The sequence below is a fragment of the Pantherophis guttatus genome, chromosome 5, assembly GCF_059756535.1.
Source record: "Pantherophis guttatus breed Tessera chromosome 5, ASM5975653v1, whole genome shotgun sequence".
Classification (NCBI taxonomy): Eukaryota; Metazoa; Chordata; class Lepidosauria; order Squamata; family Colubridae; genus Pantherophis; species Pantherophis guttatus.
Genome location: NC_142067.1, coordinates 33013740 through 33038079, shown reverse-complemented (window position 1 = coordinate 33038079; position 24340 = coordinate 33013740). Strand labels below are relative to the sequence as shown.

General features: G+C 33.6%; 1 protein-coding gene across 2 annotated transcripts in view; it reads right to left on the bottom strand.

Annotated features, from left to right (window-relative positions):
• The window catches only part of TBC1D23 (TBC1 domain family member 23), a 28866-nt gene that overhangs the window by 2372 nt on the left and 2154 nt on the right, over window positions 1–24340 (bottom strand). The window contains exons 3-19 of one of the 2 annotated variants that reach the window (XM_034412366.3): window positions 18434–18545; window positions 16599–16704; window positions 15497–15701; window positions 15119–15242; window positions 13612–13736; window positions 13476–13522; window positions 12467–12570; window positions 11296–11418; window positions 10286–10378; window positions 8670–8840; window positions 7777–7819; window positions 6967–7076; window positions 5980–6122; window positions 4282–4326; window positions 1875–1963; window positions 1392–1527; window positions 648–842 (exon numbers count right to left, since the gene is read on the bottom strand). In XM_034412366.3, coding sequence (XP_034268257.1) covers window positions 648–842; window positions 1392–1527; window positions 1875–1963; window positions 4282–4326; window positions 5980–6122; window positions 6967–7076; window positions 7777–7819; window positions 8670–8840; window positions 10286–10378; window positions 11296–11418; window positions 12467–12570; window positions 13476–13522; window positions 13612–13736; window positions 15119–15242; window positions 15497–15701; window positions 16599–16704; window positions 18434–18545 — 1971 coding nt within the window. The remainder of the gene's footprint in view (window positions 1–647; window positions 843–1391; window positions 1528–1874; window positions 1964–4281; window positions 4327–5979; window positions 6123–6966; window positions 7077–7776; window positions 7820–8669; window positions 8841–10285; window positions 10379–11295; window positions 11419–12466; window positions 12571–13475; window positions 13523–13611; window positions 13737–15118; window positions 15243–15496; window positions 15702–16598; window positions 16705–18433; window positions 18546–24340) is intronic. The other variant, XM_034412376.2, reaches the window with a different exon arrangement.

Genomic DNA, 24340 nt, shown 5'->3' with positions numbered 1-24340 from the left:
ACCCAGACTGTGGGGGCAATAAGCTGACTTTGTATAAATATACAAAAGTATGAAGGCTATTGCTTAATGCATTGTAAGCCGCCCTGAGTCTCTGGAGAAGGGTGGCATATAAATCAAACCAAAAAAAATACTAGCCAGTAGTTGGTTTAAAATTTTTTTTACTACCGGTTCTGTGGGTGTGGCTTGGTGGGCGTGGCATGCTGGGCGTGGTAGAGGAAGGATACTGTAAAATCGCCATTTCCACTCCACTCCGGGGGAATGTTACTGCAAAATCCCCATTTCCTCCCAATCAGCTGGGACTCGGGAGGCAGAGAATAGATGGGGGTGGGGCCAGTCAGAGGTGGTATTTACCGGTTCTCCGAACTACTCAAAATTTCTGCTACCGGTTCTCCAAACTACTCAAGTTCCGCTACCGGTTCTCCAGAACTGGTCAGAACCTGCTGAAACCCACCTCTGATACTAGCATTTTTCATTAAATATGAGACATTGTTTATATAATGACTTTATAATTTCCCATATAATAAGGCTGTGCTTAACAATATTAGAAATTACTGTCAATTGATTATTTCATTTTGATACATAAATGAATCCTCAAAATATATGGATGATTCATATGTAGTTCATATGTAATCATAGTAAAATCTTACCTCTCAATTGCCAAAATCTCTATGCCTGAAGCAGTGCTATTTCCATACTTAAAGGTTATTAATTCTGGATGCTTTTTTTTGGAAGTAATTTTGACCACAGCATTTAGTGCCTGACGAGATTGTATGTAAGCAAATCCCTTTCGAGAGACAATCTCTCGCAAACAGTACATGTGTGTTGTAGTTACCAAAAGGTGACTATAAAAAAAATATATCAGAAAATAACTGGCATTATATCAGGAAACAGATACTTCCCCATCCTCAGCATTATTATCATGAGCCAAATGCATTTTGTAAATAATAATAATATGTGACTATACATAACAGTTATTTGGCAAGTTTACAATTGACTTTTCATCAAGTTGTGGACATGTTTTATATTGTGGTAAAAGTGCAAATATATAATATTATGCTACGACCAAAACGAAATATCTGCTATGAAATGATTATCTGCAGTCAATTTGCAATACAATCTGTGAGCCATTAATCCAGACACTTAATTAATCACCCTATTTTTTTTTATTAAGTAGGGTTAAAGGTTAATTTGGAAAATAATTATAGAAGCCTACATAAAATTACAAATTACAGAAAAATTACAGAAGCATTTAAAAGCTAGCAATTGTCTATACTAAAGTGTGTATGTGTATGTGTATACCTACACACACACATACAGAAAGAGAAAGACAGAGGGAGCCACTTTTTAGCATTAGAAACATTATTAAGTTTATAAAGCCAATGCAACAATACCTAGGAAACATGTGTCCGCTTTCTTTCACTTCACTACAAGGGAAATGATATTTTATATCTGGCTTATTTATCCAAGTCTGAATGTTTACGATTTCTTTTCTATCATCATCAGACATTGAAGAGCTATCGATTTCATCTGTTTGAAAAAGAAAAAAAATGCTGTCATGGTCAAAATCTTTTCGATTTCTGTCACATATTTTGAAAAACATTTTTCATTCTAATTTGAAATTCATGAAATAAAACACTGCTGCTCATCATCATTGTTTGATTTTCCAAACAATGCACTTTTCTGTTGTAAAGCCTTCGGATTTTGTAAGGTGTATCTGAAGTCTGATGAATGATGGCTTCTCCAAAATGATATTGGTAATATTGCAGATTCAGTTGGAATTTCAGATCACAATTAGAGTGTCTTTTTAATAACAGAATTCCAGACTTAGCTAGAAATTACAACACATAATTTGCTTATAATAACTTTTACTATACCAGTATCATATTCTTCTTCATCTCCAATACTGAAAACCGGCTTCACACCCCGATAAGGTTTTCCTACTCGGTCACTGCTGCTGACATGCCTATTGGCAGGGAAAGAACATAAGAAAGGAAAAATAATCTTCATTTTAAAATATAATTTATCGAAGCATTTTTCTCATTAGCAGCATGCAATGTGATCCAGGTGTAAATCTGTGTGCGTGTAGTCAAAGAATTCGATAAAGGTAGTTGGCTGTGCAAAAGCAATGAACCGTACTGAATTAGTGAAAAGCAAGCAAAAGAGCACTGAACTGGCTGGACTGTATTACGTACAAGAAGTTTGGTTTGAAAAGTTCAGTAAGCATAGTCAGAAAACACAGATCTCTTCAGTGGGTTTATGTAGCTTTCCAGATATTATTAAATTACAGTTCCAAGCTCCTCTTCTCACTGGGCTTTGTAATTCAGCAACATCTAGAGGGCAACACACTGCACATCTATGTTTTAACAAATCTAAGTCAAAGGTTTCCTTAAAGTGGTAATATATCAAGGCATGTTTAGGGACAAACTATTATTGGTTTCCAACCAATGTATGCAATACTGACAGATAAAAAACTGAGAATATTTAAGTGTTAGTTTAATCTAATAAATATCTCTGGAGAAATCATAACATCAATAATAGAACAGACTTGAGAGCTGTAGAATGTGAATTATAGCATTTCTTCTTTAGATTTTTCACAGATGGATCTTGTTTCTTGCTCATTCATCTTTCATCAATTACTGAAAGCGCACTTTATTACAGAAACCGAATGCCATGTTAAATAGTTTCATACTTCACAGCAAGTAGCTCATTCCAGCATGTTATGCATACATTTTAAAAATTGTAATGCTGATTAGGTATAAGAAAATCTCTGTCTGATTCGCTTTTGAAAATGATTCAAATTTCACTTTTTAGTGTAGAAATGGCTGCTAGAAGTTGCAAATAGGTAACATAAGAAAGAAGAATGGGAAAACTGATGGGAACACTCACATTTATCTCTATTCCTGAATGTAAATGCTTTCATTTTCTAGGAGTTGGCAGATTAAAATAATAGGAAACTGAACTGCGTTGAAGAGAGACAACACATGCGCCATCCAGAGAAAGCCAGATGAGGGGTGCTTGTTAGTAAAGATAAGCATCTGTAACACTGACAGTGTTCAATAAAATAGCTGGTGTATGAGATAAATATATTCTACTGGATACTTTGTTTATTTACTATCTCAAGAATGCCCACTGTTTTTACAAAATGGCTTTAGGCAACAATTTATCCTTCCTTGCAATTGTTTCAAAATTTGCAGGCCCCCTTTATATGCTTTAAAGGCCTATACAATTCTCTGTTCTTTCAGATTTCACTACAAGCCCAACATACTATAGTCGCTATCTAGGCAAAGATAACACTAATTCTGATTTGTTGTTTTAAGATTGATATGGTCTATTTGTTTGTTTGTGAGCTGCCCATGAGATACCTTAGTTTGATGGGCTTAAGTGCACTTCTAGAAGGTATAAGGAATACATGCCAATAGAGAAATCGTTATTGATGTGCTTAATAAGAACACGACCTTTAGCCATAATCTGCTTGTTTTAATATAAACATTAATGCACACCATGGTTTGCAAACCAAATTACATTTTTCCAGTCATTTAGTTTAAGAGGGTAGCTGTTCTCACACTTCATGTAAATAAATAAATACCTTTAAGGTAATTTGCTGTTGTAAGCTAGATATTCAGGTGATATTAAATACAACCACAATTTAGAAACAATATTCCCATAGACAACTGCTAAATTTATCTACCATAACAATTCTGGCTACTTTAATCTGTCCATCGTCAAAATGATTTCTTCTTGCATTGTGCCTATGAAATCCATTGGGTTCTTATTACTGAATTATTTCAAAATTCTTATCTGTGATACTTAGTCAAAGCATCACTGGCAATGTAATGAGCCATATAAATATACTTAAGGTATGCCATAAGGGTATACTTTTTAAAATTATTGAAATGTAATTTAATAATGAAACCTCTCTTCCATATCAATTTTTCAACTCTCATCCAAAATCTAATTAACCACAGAATCCCATTTTGTTGAGTAGGATTATCAAAAATGTAGCTGCATTTTAACGTTCAAACAAAATAGTAAATTGTGGCTAACATTTGACTGCATCATACTGAAAAGGAGGTAGCATTTATTACATATGCATGTGTCATCTATAAATGAATGTGAACATCTATGACTAGTAATTTAAATATTTGAGCTTGATGTAAAGCACTCCTAATTTTAAAAACTCTGAGAACCATTGACAGTATAACTGATGCTTACAAATAGTATGAAGTCATGCTAAAAAAGGACAAAGGCAGTTTTACTCAGATGGTTCTGCATGTGGCTTACCGCAGCATACTTGCTCTGTCAGGCCAGGGAAGATTGAAAGAAATTCTATATCAAATTGGGCAGAGGACAGAATAAATAATTACAATATATTAAGAAAATCTGATTTTTGTCTTCCCATTTGGAATTAATGTTATATATATATATATGTATGTATGTATGTATGTATGTATGTATGTATGTATGTATGTATATTTTTTTACTTTTTCGTAGGTTTTATGTGTATTTTTCTTTTAGCCAGGTTTTTCCTACGTAACCAAGATTTTTCTACAGCCCTAGCTCAGTGGAGTCACATCCACTCGATTCTGGGCTTTTTTCTTCTGGCAGCCAGCAGGCCTGCCAGAATAGATATTGTACCTTTACAGGGAGGATACATAAGATGTGGGTGTGGCTTACTGATGATGGCTAACGAGCCAGAAATAGATCTATATAAGTCTCTCACTAAGCAGCATAGGGCAGCATAAGGCCTGCTGGCTGCCAGAAGAAAAAAGCCCAGAATCGAGTGGATGTGACTCCACTGAGCTAGGGCTGTAGAAAAATCTTGGTTATGTAGGAAAAAACTGGCTAAAAGAAAAACATATATGTTTTTCCTGACTCCTAATCCAGCACTTTTACCACAATACCCCATTGGCTTTCATGAATATGTGTATATGTGTGTGTATATGTATCTGAGTGAGTATATGTGTGTGTGTGTATATATACTCCCCCCCACATGGATGCATACATATATATACACACAAAGCACACACATATATATTCATACACATCCACACATAGATCTCCTACAGCACTTAATACTTTTCAAGGTTCAAGAGTTTAAGAAGGAGCTGTGAGAAAAGTACCGTAATTTCGGAGTATAAGACGCACTGGAGTATAAGACGCACCTACCTTTTTTGGTGAGGAAAAGAAGAAAAAGAAATTTCCCTCTGCCTATCCTCTGAGCAATTTTGCCTCATTGCAGCAAACAGCCTGCTTTACTTTCATTTTCGTTTTCAGCAAAGCTTGATTAGCACAAGGAAAAAAAAAATCTGCTCCAGCAATTTACCTCTTTGCAGCAAGCAGCAGAGCCCTGCGCAAAACAGCTGAGAACAAATCAACTGAGAGTCGGGAGGCCGATCCAATCAATTTGTGCTAATTAGGATGTGCTGAAGCTGAAAGGAGCTGTTTTTTCTTACTGTTTGCTGCAAGGAGGTAACTGCTGGGGAGCAGATGCCAAGGGTGGGGGCCAGTGGGTGGGCGGGGCTACATTCGGTGTATAAGACGCACCTAAATTTTCACCCCCTTTTAGGGGGGGAAAAATTGCGTCTTATACTCCGAAAAATACGGTAGGTGGAACAAGAAATGAGAAATAACAAATTTTCCAATCTAAAAAATGTTGTTGCATATATGTTTGCTAACACATAGGAATAATTCTAATGTCAACCCATTAAATCTCTTCACAGAAGCATAAAACAATCAGAGAAGAATAAAACGTGTGATTTAACATGCAAGAAGATTGGTCAGAAATAGTGATCTGAAAACGGTGTTTCTGGAAAATTTCTTTTTTCCTGAAATGTATCAATCCAGTCCCGGATTATCATTTATCCATGGAATTGATAAAGAAGTAATTTAGTATTTTAGATGTAATCACTGTATTCTGGGGTAAAGTGAAACATTCCAGAGAATTCACATTTCTATAATAAATATGTCAATATAACTCACCTATCTACAGGAGTTGAAGTATTTTCAATAAAACTAATAACTTTTTCTTTCACATTTACAGATTTTGTCTTTAAAGCTTCAGTCATCTTGTTTACCAGAGACTTGACACCCTTTCCATCATTTGATCCATTTGGAGAATCACCCTAAAAAAACATAATGTTTCTGAGTATAATTCATTTATATTCCATAATCACCAAAATCTGAACTTGATACAAGCACTATTTGCAAGGAACAAAAGAGTGAAATCTAAGCACCCAAGGGTACGCATGCTCCCCCCGAAGTGCTTCTGAAATTTGCTTTTATAGTTTCTGTTGAATCTCTACCAACCTCTACATATGGCCACAGTATATGAACTATTTAGACTGTAACATATAGAGCATATATATTGGCAAGTCTTGTTTCTATATTCTTCTCTTAAAAACATGGCGAAATAAATAAAAGTCTATATTTTTGTTACTACATTGGCTATTCCTAATGTAGAGGCAACTGAAGACGGAAAACGCTGCCATAATCTAGTTTATAACATGATGCTAGGAATCACATTTTTTTGTTTTAACAACCCTGTAATCCGTTGCATCGGGGTGGAGTCCTGGCAACTGAATGGACCTGAGCATTTACTGGCCGAATGGCCTTCCTGACGCCTATGCAGAGTTCACAGCAGATATTTTCTCATTGCATCCAGAGAGAGAAATATTTGCTGCTAATTGGATTGAACTCACAGCCTCCTGATTGTGAGGGGAGAGCTCCACTTCTAGGCCAACATACAGTTCAGCTAAGGTATCAAATTTAAAGTAGCGCTAATTATCACTTATGCCCTTTATTAAAATTTGTTAACTGGGAAAGGGTTTACTAGCTGACTGGAAACAAAGCCTAACATCTCTTTTCTCCTTCAATGCATGTGATATGTTGTTCTATATTATAAATAAATAAATACAATCATGAAACTTTATGTTAAAAGCTAAATAATTTGATTTAAAAAACACTCACATCAACTAAGGAGTTAATACTATTTTTTGAGCCTGAGGTGCTAGCAATCCAATGGCCATATCCATTTTCTGGTCCTTCAATGTTAATGTCTGCTAAGTGCTGTTGCAGTGCTATGAAAAAAAAATTAATGTTGATTGAGCAAAACTGTCTTGTTAACCTCATTAAAATGTAATAAACTAACAGGTGTATATAAATGTTAACTAATGTATGCAATAAAGTGCTCAAATATGCTAATAATTATGATGCATTCTATAAAGCATCATATTATGTAAAAGGCATTAGCTACAAATTCAGTTCTATCCAAAACTTGCACAATTAAAGCTACTAAAAACTCTCAGGATTCCTAGGAGTTGGGTGCCATATAATAATAGGAATAAATATTTTTTTCTAATCATACAATCTTTCTTAAATTTAAGAATGATTAGGTCATAAGCAGAATTTTGAAGTGGGAACTATGAGAACAAATACTGTATGTTAATATTAACGTAAGAGAAAAAAAAAGACTCAACTTCTGTCAGACTCTATTTTAGACCAGATTAGGATTAAAACTATAATCCCTATGGAATTCAAAACCAAGAGGTTAAGATCTCTGGTCAGTGCAGCTTGAGATAAACATCCTAGAATATTATAGAAACTATAGGTAGTCCTTGACTTAACGTATATGGCTGTAAATCATAATGGTCCTAAAATGGATCACTCACATGACCAATTCAATTTTATGATCCTTTTTGTGATTGTCATTAAGCAAATGTTGCAGTTCTTTAATGAGCCATGATTCCATTTATTCCTGTAGTTAAAAGAAAATCTTACCCATAAATCCACCTTTAGCAATGCTTACGTATTCTTTATTTTTCTGAAATAAGAAAATTGGAAATCACCAAGATGAGATTAGCATAGGGATTTTTTAAAAACAAAATAAGTGTAACATAAAAAAAAAGCCTTAGGGGAGGAAAACCTATCAGTTTTATTATTATTTATTATTATTTATTTTTCAGCATCTAGCTGGGGTGGATTCTTTATGTTTAATGTTAGATCTATTTGACATTTTTCATTTTGAAAAAGCTGGTGCTTCACTGAAACAGGTCAATAAGTCTTATAGTTCCCTTTCTAAATAAGAGTGGGCCTTTTTCATTAACAATAAACATTTCCTCCTTTCTCAGCCTAAGGACCAATCTCATACATGTGAGAGGCGCAATATCTCCAGATTCATGATAAGAGTCAAATAACATAAAAAAGGTTTAGAATCCGGTTTCCCCAATCTGCATTTTTAATATAGAAGTGGCTTCCAGTGGCAGAAAACCATAGAAAAAATTGTGTTTTAACTACCTTAAAAATATCTCTCTTGCTCTTAAGGGACTTTTCAAGCCTAGAATTATGTTTTTAATGTTTATTAAAAATATTGATGTTTATGGTGAACACACATAACAAAATTTACCTCCCATTACTACAGACATTCCTCCCTATACAACATATACAATTCAACAATATATTGTGCAAACTTTTCACAATTCAGTTAACTGTTTGACAGGGAATTTACATGCAATAATCCAAACAGTTGGACCCTACATCTATGAAAATTAATTGCAAATATTTTTTCAGTATGGTAAGGATGGGAGTATCACCCAAATTGAATTGATGGCATACAAAGGAAAGAAATTAATTATCGTGTTTAAAGGCAATATGTGATAGAATTTTAGATATACCTGTAAGAAATGTGCAAGTACCATGTTCATGTACATATCTTCTTCTTCTCGACCGCTACCCATGAAACAAAGATGTTCTCCACCAGCTACAGAACCAGATTCAATTGACTGTTTCTGTGCTTCTAACAAAGATTTCACAGACTGGGCAAATTCTGATGGGTTCTGAAGCATCTGTAAAAGAAGGCGAAAGCAGAAATCATTTCTGCACATCTGTTCAGCTGATCATTTAATTCTTTCTCTAAATCATCACTTTAAAAAACCTACTGATATATTTAAAATTGAGAAAAAATAATTCTCAGCCAGTTGTTAAGAGACTATTATAGCTAATTCATTTATTATGTTTTTCTATAGCTAAACTAAACTACGTTTTGGAAAAGTCAGCTACACAGAGATCTATAGTTATATCTTCGTGGATATATGCATCTTGAAAGCAGTATAACCAGCATCAGACATCAGTGTGGAAATGTCAAGAACAAATCTTACTGGATTAATCTCATCTCATTTTTAAATGGGTAACTTTCTCAGTAATTTGTGGGAATGTTGTAGACATAATGTAATTTGAATTTGGCAAATAATTTTATTTAGTCTCCCATGAGGTTTGATCAGAAAGCTAGTTAAGTAATTAGCTGGGTGACAGTAAAATCAAGTGAACAAACAACTAGCACAAAAAGCAGAGTGCTCATCAGTAGGTTCCTTATTATATAGGGGAGGGGTTAAGTATCCCAATGATCAATCTTGGATTTTACTTTTCAATATTTCAGCTTTTGTAAAACATTTAGGCAAGGCATGAAGAAGTCTCACAATTGAACAATTACTTACAAAAGATTTACATAGCAGTAATGAAAATATTTTTTAAATTTAGTTTATCAACTAAACTAGAATAAAATAGAAAAAAGAACATCCAATGCTAACAAGAATAAAAAATTCTTGTGTACAAAACCCCCCAAATGTCAAATAGATCTAACATTAAACATAAAGAATCCACCCCAGCTAGATGCTGAAAAATAAATAATAATAAATAATAATAAAACTGATAGGTTTTCCTCCCCTTACAAATAGTTATAAGCTTTCCCTTCCTGAGTTAACAAAAATACTATATTAAATTAACAAATATTCCAGATGAGGAAGTCTCTAATAATCAAATCAACCCAACATCTAATCATAATGTTAAAAAAAACAAACAGATTAACCCAAACATTATACTAATCTTCAAATCCCTCTGTAAACCATCTGTTATTGTATTTAATATGTAGAATGTCCACAAACAGCTTCCAGTATGAAAAACTAACCCCTGAAACATGAGAGTATAAAGTCAACAGCTATGGAACCTAGTACACTTGGAACTAAAATTTTAATATTCTCAGACTTGTATCTCCTGCTATGCAACTGGATTCTTGCACATACAGTACAGTATCGCATCACCATTCCATATGCCATGCTCCTTATCAAAAGCAGAAGAGAGGGAGGGTGCTTATATGGAAGACTGAGACTATTTCATTTTCAGAATGATATCTGAAAAGTGAAATCAATATGACATCACTTGATGCAATATCTGAACTCTATCCTTTTCTTCTAAAAAGTTAAAAGTAAACATATTAAGCTGACAGCTTACTTACTAAGTCTGAATCTAAATGAAATGCAGTCGATAAATGGCCAGCATTGTATTGTTCTGCAGGGCGACAATCCACCACAAAGAATCTTACTCCTTCCTATAACAAGAATATTTTTTAATAATATCAGTTGGTAAGGCAGAGAAAATGCACCATATCTTAAGATAATTTATTTATGCTAACAAAAGCATACAGCCAACTCCTTTAGCCAAGGGTTGTGCACTTTGAAAATGCTTTTTACAAAGTTACTTTGCAGTGAGATGGTTATGATTATAACAAATATGAAAATAGACATCAATTTTCATGGTAGTCAGAAAAACATTCAGGTCACCATACTTTGTTGGCACATCCTTACTATCTGAACTCAAATACATATATTCTTCGGATCACTGTAGAGAGTCAGGTACATGAGTTTAGAGAAATAGGCAAGAACCATTATACAAGCCAAGAAGCTGAAACAATCTTTAATGCTCGAAACAAGAGAATATTTGGAGGAGACTCTGGCAGGCTCCCCCTTTTTCACTGGAGTATAAGAGGGAGATAAAGTCAAGTGTAGTCAGGCTTGAAAGATTTGTTACTAGCCTGTATTAGTAAAGCATAATGCAATAATTCCTGTGGAGTACATTTCTTCATCTGATCTGCAGCCAAGAGCTGACATCTACTGTGTGAACCCAAAAAAAGGTGTGCCTTTAAAATTGGAGCTGATAAGTGCGGAGAGTCTACTTATATCCCACATGAAGCACATTTTCTGCTTTGGATTCAAAATAACTGGGCTGGCAGAACAATGTGGTCCAAAATATATTTAATAAGATAAAACAACTACTGGTACCCATGTGAGACGTACATCCTAACTATATTATCTATATATAATATTGAGATAATAAATCAAATAATTTAATCACAGCAGCGGATCAGAGATTCAGTTGTCTGACTTGCTAATATTAAAATACCCTTAAGTACTCTTCTAGATGTAGCAAATGATTTTAATTTTTCCCATTTTGGGAATACTTACTGACCCCTTGTTGTTGATTTGCTTGAAGTATCTCTGATACTGAAACTGCAAGACACAAAGCTTGGCTCAAGTCTGAGTCATCATCTTTGATACCCAATAAGCTGCTGCCAAATAGACTGTGATTTTCCTATGCCAGTAAGAAAAAAACAATAGTTAAATATTAAAACATAAGCAGAGCCAATACATTAAAAACCATGACCTTTTTGTAAGCTCTTGGATAAAACTTTTATAACATATACAGAATTAGATATATAGATGTTTACATGTGCATTTTTACATATTATTTGCAGGATCCTCAGTTCATTCACATCCTGGATCTTTACAATTTTTTCCATATATTTAATGTAATATTTTACTGAACTTTGTTTTTAATAACTGGGAGTTAATGGAGCATTCTTTACATCAGTGTCTGGTGATGTTATGGATATACCCATATAATTTGCTACCAGCTCTCTCTCACAAAGACACTCTGGGCAATAAAAATATGAAAGACATTTGTCACTGTTGTTTTCTGGAAGATTTTATTTCTCAACACAATCTAATTGTTTAGTAGTTCCTGGTGGCTTCTCATGTAAGGTTACTCAAACCTGCCTAGTACTGCCATCTAGCAGAGTGAATGGAAACTGTAATTACAGAGATTTGGATCAATGTTTTTAAAAGTCATCTGGGTTTGGCAGAAGTTACTATGGAGCTCCTTCTAAGCAATAACAATCGATATTGAAAGAAATGCTGGGCATACTATTACTTAAAATCGACGATCTCAAGGTCTGCCATTCTTATTGGATTAATTCAATTAATGAAGAATTAATATAATTATATTACATGTTTATTCCTTATGCCGTCATTTTGAATCTATCCTTTAACTAGTTCATTGTTGGAATTTAAAGTACATCTATGCTGCTAAGATCGATGACAGTATTAGTACACATCCTCTGGAGGGCATAGCAAGAGCAAGAGCACTTAGACTTATAATTGCCTCACAGTGCTCCACAACCCTCTTTAAGTGGTTTACAGAGTCAGCATATTTCCCCCAACAATCTGGGTCCTCATTTTACAGAAGGATGGAAGGCTGAGTCAACTTTGAGCCTGGTGAGATTCGAACTGCCAAATTGCAGTCAGCTGGCAGTCAGCAGAAGTAAGAATAGAGAAGACAGCTCAATGTGCTTGACAATTACCTTTCTGAAAGAAACTGGAGTCTTGCTACAATAATATTGTGCTAGGGAGAAAAGGTCTTCTATATCTTCTACTTCCAAACTGCCAGGAGATTTTTCAAGAAAGTCTGAAATATACAAAACATTACATCAAGTACTACAAGATGATTTTTTTAAAAGCACAGCTCTATGTTATTATTCTCTTTTAATCAATACTTATATGATTTTGTTCATGATCAAGTTTCACAGAAATGGCTTGTAACATGGAGAATATAAAAACTCATGTAATAAAGACGCAAAGTGCTGTTGCTAACCAACCTAGATGTGCTAATGACAGAAAGAGAGATTGTGTCCTGGTGACCAAAGCAACGTCTCCTTATCTTGTAGTGTTCTTCCACTTTACACAAATAACTGCAACCTCACTCACTCCTGGAGCTTGATTAAAAATTGCTCATATATGGAGAAGAGAAAAAGAGTGGTAGCAAAAAAATTGTTCAAGATGTAAAGTGAGAGGAAGAGAAAGGAACATACTAAATGCTTGATGTGTGAGCATGTATACATGTTAGGATTCAATGGGCTTGTATTCGTTGCAGTAGCTCCACAGTATATAATTGTATATTTTCCCAAAAGACCATCGATTTGAGATAAAGAAGTCAGCATATAATAACTGAATGGACAGATAACAAAAATGTAAATGGTGGAGCAGATAACTGGAAATAATTCAGAAAAAAAAGCAGAGCAAGACCAAAACAACAATATTTGTAATGTGAAAGGGGACTTTTAAAATATAACAATATTTTGTAATCATTTTGTAGAAAGGTTATATGGTACACCAGTCACTGACAAAATGCAGATGTATCTGACAAAACAGTCCTGCATTAAACCACTTTTTATTTTTGGGTCTGAATTAGTTCAATGTGACCTTACATTAACCTATTTTTAAAAATATGAAAATGTAGTCTTCCACATTACCAGTAGAACTTCACTGTATTATTTTGCCTAAATAGTATTACATTAAAGCTGAAGAACTTACTCATAACATCTTCTTTACTATCGGATTCTGGTGCCAAGATCAATTCCCTGAAAATGCAAATGGAGAAACATAAAGTAGGTGTAAAAAAAAAAAGAATCAAGAGTAGCAGCTAAGTAATTTGCTGTCATATACTTACTTAGCATTAACAAGAATGATAAGCATTAGGAAATAAATGAAGAATGGATCTGCTAGCTGAAAATATCCATCCCATATTGTTTGGGTGACTTCATCTGTGCAGTAACTTGAAAATAGGGACCCAAGCTGAAAAGTAGATGAAAAAGAAACTGAAGCAGATTTTAGTAATATATTAAAACAAATATTAAATTTGTTTCATGTATTCCAATCTTGAACATATATCTATAAATAAGGTAATGTGACTGCCATGAAACCGCCAAAAAAGTTTAAGTGTACAATTTCAATTTGCAATCATCAGAAAGCGGATTGCCAAAATTATCACTGCACATACTTCAAACTTTAATTAGGCTTGTATTAAACAAAAGCGTTATATTTTCCTACAAACACAGGCCATTAATTAATGCTTAATGTTTAAAGAACTATAAGAAGTTCTAAGAACTGCTCTCAGAAACCTGACAGCAAAAGAATATGCTCAAACTTTTAGTTGTAAATTTAAAACACGGTATTGTTTATGATGCAGAATAACAAAACAATTTAATTTTATTTCTTGAAACTGCTGGCTGAGAAACAGACCTCATATATGCATGATCATATGCATTTTGGTTTTAACAGAAGTAAATAGGGGATGTAAAGGTAGATTCAACTCAAATTAGTTTTTAAGTAGAACATTTACTAATATAATATTTTTGAGAATAGAAAACATGGAAGAGCTTTATACATGTATTTACAATGGATCAGCTGTTTTTTTTAAGTGCAGCCTAATTCTCATATAAAGAGATTAAGCCACAGGAACGTTTTAAAAATATATTCTGATTAAAAGTAAATTTTAAAATCCAAAAAGATAGACGTTGATTATATAAATGATTAGTCTTTATATAATATAAATGATTATTCTTTATTAAAGATGACAGATATTATAAGATATGAAAATTAAATATACTTCTTTATAAAATCTTTACAATCACTGAGTTTAATCAGTTCGATTGCACATTATATAAAGATTCTGAAGCATCCACCTATTAGAACAAAGCAATTTTCATATTAATAAACATCCTTCTTTGTAGGATAAATGTTGTGATTTTTATTGATTTTAAACAATGATTAAATTGTGCATTTGTGTGTTTTCTTATATGGCTAATACTAGATTAATAGATAGATCATAGATAATTCTTTAGGAACTGTGGGTATAATAGCATGCCAGGAAAGTGCAACAAAAATAAAACCCTATATCCTTTAATTCTTGGGAAAATTACCATTGTTAATCAGACATTTCTGCTTATCTGTTATGGGCCAACATAAAATAATTTGTGATCCATAGAAAGACCTCTTATGAACAAGTGAATTCACTATAAGAACTTAATACCAGAAATCAGAATCTTATAATATCCTAGCCACAAAAAAATTGTGCAAAAATGCATTCTTTTTGTTTAGACGTTGTTACCAGTGTGTGAAATTTTCTGTTATAGAACTTCGCTTTTCATTATATTTTCCTACTTTCACTTTATTACCCAGTTGAGTGCATATGAATCCGGCGTCATCTTTTTTGTGTCCAGAAATGAGCATAGTTCTGGTTCATGATATTGGAGGAGCAGCCTAAAGAGATGAAATGGTCTCCCCTTCAGAAAACAGTCCCTAAAAAAAGAGCAATAGAAGCAGAGACAATAAAAATGATTGTATATTTAAAAAAAAACCTGTATGAATGATTTTCATAAAGATATGTGACAAACAAAGGATCCGAAGAATTCTATCTTCATAGGTTCATGATTTTAAAAAATTCAAATAAAAAATGCCACCTTGAGAAAAAAGAAAGGACAATAAAGAGGTAAAGTGATATCCATAAAATAAAAATTAAGATTTAATTTAATGGTCATAAATGATTTCTTTACCTTGGAATGTATTTGTTCATGATAGCATAGAAGCAGTTGTACAAGTCACTTCGTGAAAGTCGAAGATGAACCAAAGGTTTAAGGAGATAGGACCAGCTAAGGCTAGAACTGTATTTAACATTACGAGATTTACAATAAAACGTAATCACAGATTCAATATCCAAACGTAACACTGACTTATCCTCTTCTGTTATTGACAGCTGATCTAAAAAGAAATAGTGTATAAGTTATGCATTATGACCTTAAGTCATTCCCCAAAACTGGCAAATGATAAAGAGATAATAAAACAACAAAAATAAGTTAAGAACAGTTTAGCTGATTTTTTAAAAAAGAAGAAAAACACCTAGTACCAAAGGATATCAAAAAACTTTCCATGGATATCTGAATAGCATCCCTAGAGCAAAGTAAGGTCTCTCAGCAACTGTTGTTTACTGAATGTCAGCAGTAGTGAAAATTGTTTTGTGAACAATACCTGAGTAATAGCTTGATAGGATCTGACTGGGGAGAAAGAGACCTAAATAGAATTGCAGAAAGAAACAGTGGCTGCAAACTCAGAAGCTAGCTATTTCTAGAATAGTCCATCTTTGACTCTTGACGGGATTGCACTCTGCCAGATAGAGTTGGTATATATCTGGAGATTCTCTAGACTCATATTTAAAGTCTCATTTTTAAAGAAAAACATTTAGCAATGCTTGAAGGTTCTGTTATTCAAATGGTGATATATCAGATTCTCTGTAACTGACTTTTTATACTTCTATTTTACATTGTTACATATAAATTGTCAAAAAATGAGAGCCGTATAAGATTAAATAAATTTAGTCTCTCTGTACCATATTTCAAGTAGTCTTAACACATGTATTTGAATTTCAGGCGTCTTAGGGATTGGATAAAAACGTAATTGTTATGAAGATACCGTTTCCCCCAAAATAAGACATCCCCTGATAATAAGCCCAATCAGGCTTTTGAGCGCATGGCAATAAGGCTAAGCGCTTATTTCAGGGATCAAAAAAATATAAGACAGGGTCTTATTTTCGGGGAAACACGGTAATAAATATTATAGGTAGCTTTCAGCTTAACAATCAAAATATTATTTCAGACTCACCAACTAGTTCTTGACAATCTTTGTGAATCAGTGATTGTTCTGGCAGATCTAAACAACCATCCCAAGATGCTAAACTGTCTCCTTTCCCTACAACGTTTAATGCAATCTAAAATAATTATAAAAGGAAATAAGGAAGAAATATTACATATATTGACTGCAATGAAGATACAATTCTTAAACCAACTTAAAAAAAGTATTCAAAGAAACATTGTTTCAAGTATAAGTAATGAAATCAGTGACTACTGGCTCTTTATAATGAACGAATGCAGCCATCTTCTTGAACAATCTACATTTAATGATATGTAAGAATTGTTGATCAAATTGAATGTATGCATTCAAGTAATGTGTGACAAAGAACTGTGAGCACTCTTTAAATTAGTATTTCAAGTGTATTATATTTCCTATAGTGTTCTTTATTTATTATTGAAGTAAACTATTACCTGTTGGGTTTAAAGAGAAACTGCAGGTATAGCTGAATAAATGTAACAGTATTTCAGGACTCATTTAAAAGAAATGCCATTTCAGAAAGCATGTGCTAGGACTGGAAATATACTGTAATGGAAAAGACTGTCATTAAACCATTTCCCAAAAATTATTTTTGTATTTGAAATTAAATCCTCCCAACATTATTTTTCCCTGTGAATCCAGATCTTTTTACTGATGTTGCAAAAATAACTTTGACACAGTTTGCTATATGGGTCAGGAAACTTTCAATAAAGAAAGATCAAAGAAACAAAGAATTTTTTTCCACACATCTTCTCCAAAGCCAGTTACATTTTCAGAAATGGATTTCCCTTTTAAAAATGACAGTTAAACTAACAAATCTATGTTTTATTTATGCAGTGCATAATTTGACTCTAAAAAAGAAAGACATTCATATTGAATTTGCTTTTGAAATTATTTCCTTGAAACATGAATGGCAATTGAAAAGTTAATTGAGTAAATATTTTTGATGCATTGGTACTGTATATATACAATTTATATGTAAGTTGAAGTATAGTCATTACAATTATTGTTAGATTTATATGTCCTATCCTTCGACAGTCTACATAGCAGGGGTGAAATGCTCCCGGTTCGGACCGTAGAACCGGTAGCAAAAATCCTTGCCCACTCCCCATGCCCAGCTGAGCCGCGCGATCATCAAAGGCTTTTTTTTTTTCTTTTAAAAGCATTTTTTCTACAATCTCTTCGGCTGAAAAAATGCTTTTAAAAGTAAAAAAAAAGCCTCTGATGATCGCACGGCTCAGCTGGGATCGTCAGAGGCTTTTAAAAGCATTTTTTCTACAACCTCTTCGGCCGAAGAGGTTGTAGAAAAAAAAGTGCCTTTAAAAGCCTTTGACGATCCCAGCTGAGTTGCCTGATCATCAGAGGCTTTTAAAAGCATTTTTTTTTCTGCAACCTCTTAAGGTTGTAGAAAAAATGCTTTTAAAAGTAAAAAAAAAAAAAAAAAAGTTGGCCACACCCACCCAATCACATTACCCCCACCACAACCAAGCCACGCCCACAGAACCGGTAGTAACAAATTTTACATTTCACCACTGCTACATAGCATTCTCTCTTCCAAAGTTTTTACATAACAACAATCTTGTGAGGTAACTCAGCTGTCAGCAGAGACTAGTCCAAAGTCACTGAGCAGGATTCCATGGCTATGGGTAGGTTTCAATCTTCATTTTTCTGCTCAAATATCCTAACTGCTATATATCACGTATCACTGATACACTAAATATTCGTCATTTAAAAAAGAAATAAAATGGCCCAACAAGTAGTTCCTGTCTTTTCTGAACTACATAACTCAGAAAAAAATATCATTTTCCAAATATGTAAGAAAGGTTTACCTTCCAAACTTTGGCTCTTAGGTGTTCAGGCAGAGGTCTTCCTTGGACTATGTTCCTAACCGTTTCAAGATCACAGCCTCCCTCTTCCAGAGCTTCTGCAAGATCATTTTCCCTACAAACATTGAGTAAGATTATATGTAGATTTAAGGTAATGGTGGTTTCAACTTTTGAAATATTTCATCTCTTAGCACTAACCTTAATGCACGTAATTTGAAGCATAAATGATTAAGATGAATCTCATTTGACACAAAAACATTTTTATGGTTTAAACTTATATCAATAAGTGATTTAACTTCAGTGGGTATTACTTCTAAAGAAGCATGCAGATTGTGTTATCATTTTACATCTAAAAGTAATTCCATAGTGCTATTAACTTAGCTTTTTTTTAATGGAAACTAAGCTGTTAATAAAAGTTAAAAACACACATTCTGCTAGATGGAAGTTCCTTGAGGATGGGCTGTAGGACAAGTCTGAAAGCTCAGAAGACTAAACCTCTGGTAACTGACTTAGATTGGATCCTGCAACATTATCCTGGGACACTACAGTATATTTGCCTTCATTTATAAAAGTGAAAAAGATATGCCTTGAAAATGGTACCACAAGACTGCTGGGTGCAATTCGAGGTCCTGGTAGTATTCTAACAAGTCCTTCATGATCTGGATGTTTGTGGGAGAAGCTCCCCACAACTGTTTCTGCCCATTTAATAAGATCTGACAAGGTTGGCACTCTGAGTCCCATCTCTTAAATTATTGTCTCCAATGGGAGCTTGAATTTGTGTCATTTCTCTTCATACCTGCCTTTGTCAGTCCTTTTAAGCAGACTAGATCAGGAAGCAGCACAAGGATTATAGGAATGCAGTTTAATTGTTTTAGGTACAATAACATAATTTTAAAAGTCTATTCCTTCTACCCCATCTTAAATCAAAGAAAATAAAGTTGAGCTATTTCAAGTTTCTTTTTGTCATCTTTCCCAGGGCTGAGTTTCCCTTTACAGTATTTTTTCTTACTTGTTCCTGCATACTTTCTTCAAGGTTCTTTCTGCATTTCTTTATAGCCCCATGGAAGCAAATTTTGCTCTGCCTTCTGGCTTGTATGGCTCCAACCCAGTAGTGAAATCTCCCCCTCCGGTTTGCCATTGGTTCACTGCCTGTGCATGTGCGGTGTGTGCCAAGCACACATTGCGCATGCATGCACAGTGCGCACCAAATGCACAGTGTCCATATGTGTATGTGCAGTACGTTACAAAGGTGCACTGCACACAGAAAAAGGAAGCTTGGGAAGGTAAGTAGAACAGCGAGGGGAGGAACAGCTGTGCCACGCGATTTAGATTCACTAGAAAGCATAATTTCTTGCTTTCTAGCAATTTTAAATTGCGCGGCACAGCTGATTGTCGGAAATATCTGTTTGGACCAACCGGTAGCTTTTATCACTACCGGTTCGCCCAAACCGATGCGAACTGGCAGGATTTCACCACTGCCGCAACCTGCTAGCCTTCAAGAAGTAACTTAACACCTATCTCTTCCAGTAGACTCCAAGTTAGTTTTATGTGTGGTCTCACTAAGCACCAGCAATAGTGTAATAAATCTGATTAGGTTAGTCTCCCAGCTTGTTTTTTAATGTTTGTTTTCAATAATTTAATAAAACTGCTTCATAAACCACAGATTATCAAACAAGTAGTCTTAAAAATCTTATTACCCAAAAAATGTTTTTGAACATTTAGTTTTCCACACATCTACATAGAAAGCACCACATGATATAATGCCTGTATTGTAATACTTCTATTTGAAACTTTTATTGGATTTTTACAACGTCCAAAATGGTTTTAACTATGTACTGTGTATTAAATGTAAATAAAACTGAGAGTTACAATTTTAATTCTAAAATAAAATAAGAAATGCTGCTACCAGGTAATTGCATGTTAATTTATGATTAAGATAAAAACTTGGGATAAATACAGGAAAATATATAAAAAATAAGCACTCAAAAAATAAGCAGACAACTCAAACTATAATGTATTTATTTTACTCAGATACGACTATAGTTAACCTGCCCTTTAAACAAAGCTGCTCTGTATATATTACTATTACTAAATACAAAATATATTATCTCTTTCATCTCTTTCTTTACTAATTTCAAATTCAATGGCATAGGTGGAAACAAATTTAAGAATCTCAGAATTAAAATTCTTATCATGAAATTGACATGTACAGTTCTCTAATGTATATCTAAGAGAATGTAGTCCAGGGCTATAAAGTGATTCAGATTTAAAGGGGAAAAGGTGATTCAAAGCACAAATGTGTCAAGGTACACATCGTACGTGTTAATAACACCTTAAATCATATATGTCATTTTCAAACTTTGTACAGCTGAGTTATGTAAAGCTGAAAAGAGAAGTAGCTTCCTTATTTGAAGGAAAGTATCATACAGGTAGTTCTTGACTTATGGCCATGCATTTAATGAACTTCAAAGTTATGATAGTCCTGAAAAAAGTGACACTACTGGTCCTTGCACTTATGACCATTGCAACATTCCCACACTCACATTATCAAAAATTGATGCTTGGCAACTGGCATGTATTTTTGACAGTTGCAGCATCCTCGTCTGGCTCCAATCTAGGGTCACATTTGTGACTCTCCCAAGGGGCTTTGACAGTCAATGGGAGAAGTTGAATTTGATTAATGATCATGAGTTGTTTAAAGATCGTGACAAATAAGACTATAAATTTGGTGCAACTCACTCAATCATATCACTTAGCAATCCAAGTTCTGATCATAAACTGAGGACTACCTGTACAGCCTTTCAATCATCTTATCTCAAGGCTAAAAGAACCAAGCTCCTTCATACTTTCTTTACTGGCATTACATGCAGGGAAAATGAGTATGTATGTATGTATTTATTTATTTCTGGAATATTACTCCAATTATTGATTGCAAAACAGATAATTCATATTAAACAAAATTGCAGGAAATGTAACAAGGTTCATTTTTTCCCTCATAGTTGAAGGTAATATCATAAAGTTCATTCGGCAAAATGATTCCCTGTACAATGAATCAAATTGTTTTATCTTACTTTCCTGCAAAGTATATGGTGTTGGCTCTGTAACAGATAACAGTATATTTATGTTTTTTATTGGAAATTACAAATAATCCCTTTTTTACAAAAATGATAAACTAAGCTATGGAAACCCTCGTCAATATCAAAAATACCTTTGTATTTCAAAAAAAGTATAAAGGTAAAGAATAATTTAATCTAGAAACCAGTTATGGATGAAAATTCAGCATGTGGATTTGGAAGTACTTACAGATTTTGGGTTTCTCTTAACACAATAACTCTAGGTTATTATAATGAATCACAAAAAAGTCTAATAAGGAGAGATTTTCTTAAAGTAGAAACTCATATTAATTGTTTATTATGATGAACGATCCTTATCATTTGATGCAATGCAAAGTATTGATTTGCTTTTAATAATAATTAAAATTTATGTAAGACTGTATTTATACATGGTACTAATCTAATGTTATTTTAAAAAAGCTTATGCCTCTTTTTTAATTTCTTTTTCTTAGTCTTCTTAATTGTGCTTTAAATATCTGTTAAAATAAAAGAGTAAAAAATTCTTTCTTGTCACTGGGCTTAATTTCTAATCAAATGATTATCTTTCTTGTCTTTATGTGAACCTGATTTCTCTAAATCCTAGTATAATGTGTGAACCTAGACATATATTGATATGAAAATTTTATCCAGCAATATATAAATGAGTCATATGAAATGCTCAGAAAAAAAGGGAAATGTCATTCAGTTATAATTATTGTAAAACATTTACAGAAGGCTTTACCTCCCTGAAACAAATTATAATTGATGAGATTTGATTCACAAATTGATAAAAAAGCACTATGTAGAATTAAAATATGAACTTATAAGAAATAATTTATGAGTAATCGAAGAGAAATAATTATAGAAAGACTATTAAGACTGGAGTTTGATCACCCCTGACTTTCCATTTAATACTTCCAACATCACAGTGCCCTTTGATACTGATTAGCAGCTTTTACTTATGTTCTAATAATTTCAGAAATGTCTATTCAGCATATTATACAGGACTTCTTTGAGTTTTCACTCAATTACCCAATAAAATCTATGTTAACATGATCTAACCAATTCTGATTGTACTTAGCTTATTTTATTCTTTTATTTTTCTAATTTAGATACTGCCCATCTCACTCACACTCATACTCAGGATTGTTAAGGTAGACCAGCAAATGAATTTACTATCAAGTACTTCTCTGGCCACAAGACCATACAGGAAATTCTGGCTAAAAGGCAGGGTTTAAAACTTCTTCCTGCCCTTTGGAAAATACTCCACCCTTTCAGTCACATGTACTGACTTCAGATGGGTGTGGTACAACTCTTGTTTTATTGTATATTCCACTGAAAGAATAAAAGGTTGCAAACTATTATAGCATACAGGAACAGAAAAACACTGTATAACAGCATAACACAATATTTGCAGAAACATTGTATGAGTCCAAGATACATACAATAATATAGAACAATGAATGAACATACGTGTGAAAGAGTGAGACATTTCATTCAACATATGGGACATAAAATCCATGGAAAACCAGAAAGGGCAGTAAAGCAGCAATAGTAATTCAAACAATACTGAATAAATAAAAATAAAGTTCAGATTGCTCATATAAATTGCTCACGTCCACCTCAAGACTGGAGGATCGGGCATTCCTCTTTTCTTACAATGTATTTTAGATTGTCATTCTCTAATTGTTTAGACTGCTAGACATTTTTGGGGACATGCTTACAAAGAAACTTAAATATGGGTTTGATGTAGCAAAGACATCAATAATCAATGGAAGCTAAAACTAAGAACCACTTTTATCTTCACTGTCCAGCTTTCTGAGAATCAAAATAAATCACATTTAAGGATCTGATTATATATAGACTTTAAATAAAAGTAGTAATAAAATTTAATTCAAGAAAATTCATTTTATCAAATTGAGAGGGGGTTATTTTTAAAGAAAACCTGGTTAAAATCCTGGTTAAACTCCCGAATCCTCTCAGTTGTCTAACTCAAATAAACGGTCAACAAAATTAAAATAAGACATGAAACTACTTATAGTTTGTACTGAAAGTTACTGGGAAATGAAGATAGACTGTGGAATATTTGTTTATCTTGACAAAACAGTTGACACTGGATAACCACAAATGAAAAAAACTGCTTTGTTGAGTAAGATCTAAATTCAGAAAATCCAGTATGCTATTTGTTAGCCAAAAGTATTTGAATTCACAAGCAAACTCTGGAAACGATGGCACTTTGAAGGATACCTGCCCCTTGATAATTAAGATATCTAGCATGTCTTCTGGATATAGCATCCCATTCAGCAATCATTGACAGCTGAGTGGATAAATACTGGAAAATACAGGTAGCCCTCGACTTGCAACAGTTCATTTAGTGACAGTTGAAAGAAACAACAGCACTTTAAAAACCGACTTATGCCGGTTTCTACCATTATGACCGTTGCAGCATTCCAGTTGTCACGTGATCAAAATTCAGACACTTGACAACTGACTCATATGTATGACTGTTGCAGTGTCCCAGGGTCATGCGATTACCATTTGCAATCTTTCTGACAAGCAAAGTCAATGGGGAAGCCAGATTCACTTAACATCTATGTCATTAACTTAACAACTACAGTGGTTCACTTAACAGCTGTGGCAAGAAAGGTTGTAAAATGGGGCAAAATTCGCTTAACAAATGTCTCACTTAGTAACATAAATTTTAGGTTCAATTGTAGTTGTAGGTCGCGAACTACCTGTACAGATTCAGCCATGAAGCTCAATGGGTGGAATAAGTCCAATATACTGTACATACGCTGATCTAAGCAAAATATGATTT